At 39.9% G+C, this 7,537-nt stretch overlaps 1 protein-coding gene across 2 annotated transcripts; it reads right to left on the bottom strand.

Annotated features, from left to right (window-relative positions):
• Window positions 1–1,411: 1,411 nt before the first annotated feature.
• On the bottom strand, window positions 1,412–3,149 carry LOC148027508 (uncharacterized). 2 transcript variants are annotated; one of them, XM_087689240.1, is made up of 5 exons: window positions 2,995–3,149; window positions 2,679–2,757; window positions 2,543–2,572; window positions 1,827–1,941; window positions 1,412–1,715 (listed from the first exon to the last, which is right to left on the bottom strand). In XM_087689240.1, the coding sequence occupies exons 2-5, from the start codon at window positions 2,746–2,748 to the stop codon at window positions 1,691–1,693; spliced, it is 240 nt and encodes a 79-aa protein (XP_087545366.1). In that variant the 5' UTR covers window positions 2,749–2,757; window positions 2,995–3,149; the 3' UTR covers window positions 1,412–1,690. The 2 variants fall into 2 exon arrangements, with proteins under 2 accessions (XP_087545366.1, XP_087545367.1); XM_087689241.1 differs by having other exon boundaries at window positions 2,679–2,858; window positions 2,995–3,134.
• Window positions 3,150–7,537: the final 4,388 nt, after the last annotated feature.

The raw sequence follows: 7,537 nt of genomic DNA, 5'->3' as shown, positions 1-7,537 counted from the left end.
AGAGAGAGAGAGAGAGAGAGAGAGAGAGAGAGAGAGAGAGAGAGAGAGAGAGAGAGAGAGATTTAAGGGTTGTGTGCAAGGAGATTTTGATTTAGCTTTGACATGGAGAGAAGCAATGTTTACAATTTGTTGGGATAAAAGGAAGAGGAATAACCAATTAGGATTTATAAATACGAATCTATACATACCAAATGGGTACTAGCACATATATGTAGAAGAGATAATGGCATATGCATGGATTTGTTGTCCATGAAACAACCATGATTCCCTACAAGTGGATGACACTTTCACAAAATTTTGACATAGCCTCAACCACACAAGACTAAGCAATACCTTGGACTTTATGGGGGATAAACAAAGAGATCAGAAGGTGATGGAGAGATTGAACAATTGGATGAATTGAACATAGTAAGAGAGTTTTTGTAGTTAAGGAGCCCAAGTGGATATGAGAGGAGAGAGAGAGAATTGCCAAGACTGAGGAGATGATTGAGTTAATATAATAGTTGAATCCTTTGGAGGAGGTTGTAGATACATGCATTCTCATGTATAGAGTCTAAAGATGAAGTCTCCTCTAATCAAGAGTCTCAATCATCATCCAAGAATGGTATCTTAGGCCAATCATTTCAATTCTCTTAACATCAAAATTTGCTATACCATGAGAATACTAAAAGATAGTGATGTAATCTTAAATGGTATACTTGTATGTGGTTATTGCATAAAAATGAAACTAATGGGTAATTGAAATATCTTGGAACTACAAGGGAAAGTTGTTTATATTCTTCTAAGACGACCTATCTATAATATTGGAAGCACATAATATTCACTACATGTAGCAAATTGTTCATATGGTCTAACTACTATGATAATGCACACATTTGGATTAGGTGCACTTGGAAGCTATGATCACCGAGACTCTCTTCACTCATTAGTAATTTACAACTACACACTCCATGCTTAGTTTCCTCCCAGTGCTTCGCACCAGGGTTGGTGCCACATACTAGCTTAAGTTTGCACCAAACTTTAAAGCACTACTGTTACTATTGGTTGTCGCATCTTGATGCATGTCTTACATGGAAATATAATTCATGGCCAATTGAGTCCCTAAAAAACTAACCATGAGAGACCCCAAAAACCATTGTGAAGCACTTGTATTATTACTAGTTAGCAAGCAAATTACACTTGTACTATTAATAGTTAATACGTGCTCTGCACCTAGATTCTACCGACGCTTCACACCCATATTCCACTGAGGTTCAAAGGCACGTCCTTTTTGTCCTTCTTCGTCTTTTTATACAACACCATACGTGAAGTGGCTTGGAAGGGGGGAAGATGATGGGAGGCGAAGGTGTTGAGGAGACACCAAGGCTACAACCCCTTAAGGTGAAGGTCAACAAGAATGGCTCACCAGGAGTTGTACGAGAAGGCGATCGTGCTTACTTTATATCTAAATAAGAATTGTTTTTTAGCACCAAACTTCAAATACCTTGTAATTAGGTTAGAGGGGCAAGAAAAAAAGGAAAAACACAACTAGGGTGGTGATAGCTTCATGGAATATAAAGCCACATGTCACCCGTAAGGTTTGCTTTCCTAAAGTAGTTTGATATATACAAGTTGCCGATAAGTACCAAGTTCTGAGTTATCCACTTTCTTTTCCTGGTTGGCTTGTCTCTTATGTCATGAACCTTTCCCATCATTTTGCTGCATTCTGCTTTTCCCTGTAAACACGAAGTGGCATGCTCACGAATGTTGCTAACCCATTGAAGTAGGCATTACATGTAACTTCATTCAAATGTTTATGCCTTAATCCTATTATCCTTCCCTATTACCTGTACGCCTCCTCTTCTGAATCAGAATAGTTGGGATCCATCTCGTCTAAATACGAAAATCCATAGTCATCTTGGATCCCGGCCACCCCCCAAACAAACTTTACGCCCGCACCACCTGCACACTTGAAACTGTAAGCTACTGCTAATATACATAAAGCCGTGTCAAACTGGACAGAGAAAAAACCAAATCTCGTCAAAGGTAAGATTTTGGTTGGAATTGTGTCAAAACACAAGGAATATGCAGTTCTGAGAAGTTGAAGGCAATTCTAGAAGAGAAGAGAAGAGTTCAACAGACAACGATGGAAAGGATTCTTCACGAAACGTTCAGCAAATCCGAAGCCCTGCTTGAATCCGAAGCCCCTTGTCCACTAACAAGAACAAGTTAAGGCTAGTACGAATCTAGCTTCAGACAAGCGATAGCAGTTAAAGACACATCCTGCCCCAAAATGGAGTAAGATCTTGGAAAAGCTTTCCAGTCTATAGACCAGTTCCAGAGATTAAAGGTTTTTCCACACTGTTACTGAAGGATCTCTCCAGCAATTTCCAAGTCTTTTTTTGTTCCCGACTCACCAATTTGCAATCTGCTATCTCACTACTATCAGAATAATATATAACCACCAATAGTAAACATCAGATCTAGTTCAGATGGACATCGCATCAGATTTTCGAACTGTGGCATACATGTAACATCTGACAAAAGGTCGATGCTGACAAACCTTTTTTCGGTGCACCGAGACGGCCACTAGCTGCGGCTCAGAAAAGGCCAAAGTCAGAAGAGCAGAGCTTAAAAGCAGAAGACAAAAGGCAAGAAAAGAGAAAATGCATCAGGCCAAGGTTGAAATGGAGAGGAACCTGAATGGCGATCCAGTCGTACACGTCCATCCCTCACGCTACGCCTCGTGATGTGAGCAGAACCGGCCATTTTAATGTCCTTCAGAAAGACAGAAAAAAAAGAAATTGAAGCAAACCAAGAAATCAGCCATTAAAGTGGACGATCGGAGAGGGGGAAAGAAAAAACAGCCATAGATCATCCTGTCACAACAATAAGGAAGTTAATGAAGAATGCGAATTAAACGAAAAGGGAGAAAATTTGAGAGCGGGAATGCAAAGACACAAGGCCGTCATGAAAGCTGCAGGAACAGCCGGATGGAGCTACAAAGGAACTTACCCGGAATAAGCGAGGTTTTCTGAGGATGCCGCAACAAACTAGAAGAAGAAGATGATGATGATGATGATGATGATGATGACGACGATGAAATGTATTCGCCAAAGGTTTTACAAGAATGAAGCCGGCGACGAAGCTTATTGTTTTAAAGAGCCTCACCCTTGCCGATGACGTGGAAGATAGCCCATGTTCACAATCTGAGGCCTGATGTTTTTATGAATTTAACACATTACCACTGAAACATTTTTCTACAGAGGAAATAATAATTTTTTAAGAATAATGCATGGTATATTGTATGACCCTAGAAAATAAACAATTACATCATTGAGTAATGCAACGAGATGATGCAAAAATAATATTGTATTAAGGCTGGGTCTAGACGGAGGTGGCAACACTGCAAAACATGACCAACCTTCCGCCTCCTTTGTGTGAACAATAAAGCCGGAGGCACAGTGTGCTACAAGAAGTTAAAGAGGTTTTTTTCTTAGTGCCAAGGCTCTTCTAAGGGGGAGGGGTCGGTAGAAAGAGGGTGGGTCCCGCGGAAAGAGGAGGGAAGTCTCAACCATTTGTAGGATGCCATGTCAAAAGTACGCCCCTTTGAGATATCTTTGCCGTCGCTCGTCTGAACCCAGCCTAAGTATCATGATCGTGATTACATAAGATTCGAGGCTATCACCAAAGCCTTTTGGTACATCACAAAATCCTTAATCCCTCTATTTCGAAGCTTCCCGAAACCATCTTGCCTAAGAGCAAGCAATTTCAACCTAAAAAATCTATTTGTCTTTCTTAGAAACAAAGGTTGAATTCTCACTGCAAGATTGACTAATAAACCAAATTATGATAAAAGGTGAAGTGTGAACAACTTGATTGACTAACCTCCCATAAAAGGTGAACATTGAATAACATGTTTGAATTATGAGTTCCCAGTGAAGCATGCACGACCTAATGGACTAATCCCAAATACATGCTAGGGTATAGCCTCTCCTAACAAAAATACATGATTGGGGATAGCCTCTCCGTGGGTAGTAACTCTCGACTTGAGCAACATTTCACAATAATATAGTATTAGCGATGTTGAGACCGGGCTCTCTAACCACGCTTTGTGCGGTTGGGGTTGTTGAAAAACTCAAGAGGCTATGGCTTGCTCACTTCGTATTTTTGTAGCAAAGGGAAGCAACTTTGCTCACAAAAACGAGATAATATACTTCACATTCAACAAATGGCACATACATCTATAATACTACATATTTTAAATTCAACCTTCAAACAATATATGATTTTGTATGACAAGATTAGATACATTCACACTTTGGATGTATCTTGTAAGCAAACCTAACCTACATTGTTTGATGTGTATATACGATAATAACAAATAGTTCACATCTCTAAGACCATCTCTCTCTCTCTCTCTCTCTCTCTCTCTCTCTCTCTCTCTCTCTCTCTCTCTCTCTCTCTCTCTCTCTCTCTCTCTCTCTCTCTCTCTCTCTCTCTCTCTCTCTCTCTCTCTCTCTCTCTCTCTCTCTCTCTCTCTCTCTCTCTCTCTCTCTCTCTCTCTCGTATACATATACTCATGTTTACATATCCATTTCATGTTAGTGTATGCTCAAAATAAGTAACTCTTTAGTCTCTTCTCTCTCTCGTATACATATACTCATGTTTACATATCCATTTCATGTTAGTGTATGCTCAAAATAAGTAACTCTTTAGTTAAGATATCCATCTTGTGCTACCTCCACCTTCTTCTTAGTACTTTGGTGAAAAAGAACATGGTCATTCTATATCCACATAAGAATTGACAATTCTAATCGACACTTCTTGTGTGTTTATATACCTCCTTTTGTGAGATATTGGGGAAGGATGGCCATCTCGTGGTACTACCATCATTATCAATTATTAAGTATCAATCCTAAACCAACGCAAGCACAAGTATCAAGGTGTGTGCATAATAGCAATGAGCATCTCTCTCTCTCTCTCTCTCTCTCTCTCTCTCTCTCTCTCTCTCTCTCTCTCTCTCTCTCTCTCTCTCTCTCTCTCTCTCTCTCTCTCTCTCTCTCTCTCTCTCTCTCTCTCTCTCTCTCTCTCTCTCTCTCAAAATGCAAGCTTGTTATAGCCAATATCACCTTGTGGATTCATTATTATTATTACTATTATTATTGTTATTATTATTATTATTATGAGAGGGAGAGAGAGAGAGAGTCCTAAGTTTCACCTTAGTCATACACAAAATACAATAATATTGTAATTCATGAGTATTTAAAAAAATTACTAAGGAAAGCCCCAAATGCCCTCCAAACACCTAGTCTCTTTACCACCTTTGTCTATGCCTACACCAACCAAAATAGTAATGGTAAGATTTGCAAGCGTGATCCACATCATCATGCTAAATATGTCCAATATGTATGTTGAACAATGTGTTCCTCTTTGCTTCTTAAATTTTCTTGTGATGGTCATTGAAGTTAAGATATCAAAGTGCTTGTGGGAGGATCGTACAAAAACTATATATCGTATGACCAACATTATACACTTCCATTCAAAACCATGAAGTTGCTACTTGGGACCTCAAACTATAAAGATGTCCAAATTTTCCATTGCCTATCCTTGGCACAAAACCTTCTTTTTGCACCCCACTATTAGACATGTTTGTACTTGATGGAAGCTGGGGTAATGGGGTGGATGATATTTGTAAATAAGATCCGTCAACTTGATTAATCAATACCTATGTTGCAAGAATATAATCTTTACTTCATTATAAAAGAGGGGATGCCATATAGAAAGGCTAATAACAATAACTATTCCTCATGAAGTGGAATAGCCTTAGGCAATTAGGGGGAATGGAAGGCCCTAAGTGGGAAGCACGGAAGTTCGAACTACTGGGAGGGCAATGCCAAGGCATTAAGTGATATAAAGGCACAATAATAAGATAGTCCCCACCTGACAATGGGTGGCTACACATGCAACATCCCTTCCCAAGCAAGAGGCATGCTTTTAGAAGGCGATGAGGACGCAGAGTCCTTGAGCAAGAAGGCCATGAGGAATGAGAAAACCATCCATGGAAATGGATTTTGTAGAAGTTGCTGCTAGACAAGCCAATGTGGATATGGGGGATGTAGAGAAGCAAGTTTGATGAAATATCAAAGAGTTTATTAACAAGAGGCGCAAAGTAGTCACCAAATCAAGAGCTAAGGTCTTCAGAGCCCCTATCACCTTATCCCTGCTGTAGAGAATCAAACAAAAGTATGCTAACTTTGCTATTTGTGGTCTACACCTATATTTTATGGGGTGTCTACCTGGTGAAGAAGAGTTCCCCAAGTGGTTCATGCAAACCTATAATGGAAGGGCCAAGTCAACCAATACAAGTTTCTTGGTAGGGGCTTTTACTTCGTATTGGTCAACACCCAGTAGGAGAGAGATTGGATTCTCGCAACCACCATTGAATTCATGAAAATTTTATCTACACCCTACTATTGACACACTTCAATCCAAAAGAGTCTCTTCAACAAGAATGCCCTATCTAGGTCACCTTCCTAAGCCTACTAGATTAGCTTGATGATGAGATCAATGTCCTATCAAAAGCGATGGGGAGGGTGTTGTATATATCTAGATCATCAAGGGGAGTTATTAGGTCCAACAAGAAGACATGCATACTTTAGAAAATATAGAGGGACACCCTAGAGTTTCTAGAAGTCATTGACCCAAGCAGTATCGAGGTATGTATTGAAGTTAAGATTTACCTGGCTCCCATATGCATGTTGCTTGTGCCATCAAATTGGCCACTATGCCAAGGACTACAAGCCAAAAAAATAAAGTACGAGTGGAAGAGGCTCTCAAAGAGCCTGAGAAGAATTAGTTTGCTCCAAAAAAGGCTCTCTAGACCCAAGCAAAGTTAAGTACCAGCAACACCGAAGGTGAAAAGAAGCAAGGTGACAATAATGGAAGCAAACCCAAAGCAAGTCCAATTGGGGACCCAAACAATGATCCAGCTAAGATCTTACCTCATGAGAGTAAGGAAAATCAAGCACCCACAGCAAAGGAAATGGGTAAACCAAAGAATGGAAAGAAGGGGGAATCACTCAAGAAACGAGCTAGGAAGCCCTTGATTGATGAGAATGTATATGCTCCACTTGCAGAGGGGAATGAGGAGTTCCAATATCTTTATGGTGAGTCTTGACATGTCTAACACATATGGAAGACTCAACTACATATCATGAAATGCAAGGGGATTATGCTCAAACTCGAGAATCAATGCATGCAAAAGACTAGTACTTAGAAGGAGGCTTGATATAGTTGCCCTTTAATAAATCAAACTTAGTAGACATAATGTAGGGTGGATTGATATCCTTATTTCTTGCCTTTTCATTGCTACTGAAGACCATGGCTGAGAAAGCACTTTAATGGCAATCAAAAAGGAGCTAAAGCCCACAAAGCTTTGGTCTGAAAAGGATGGAGTAGTATTGGCCACTTAGATAGTATTGGGAGGTACCATCATGCATGTCTAGTCCATCTATGCCCCTCATGCTTTCATGAAGAGGGCGCACCTATGGGGGAA

The sequence above is a fragment of the Lygodium microphyllum genome, chromosome 12 (assembly GCF_053477565.2).
Source record: "Lygodium microphyllum isolate KBCC chromosome 12, Lygodium_microphyllum_v1.1.10, whole genome shotgun sequence".
NCBI classification, from domain to species: domain Eukaryota; kingdom Viridiplantae; phylum Streptophyta; class Polypodiopsida; order Schizaeales; family Lygodiaceae; genus Lygodium; species Lygodium microphyllum.
This window is presented reverse-complemented; position numbering and strand designations above follow the sequence as displayed.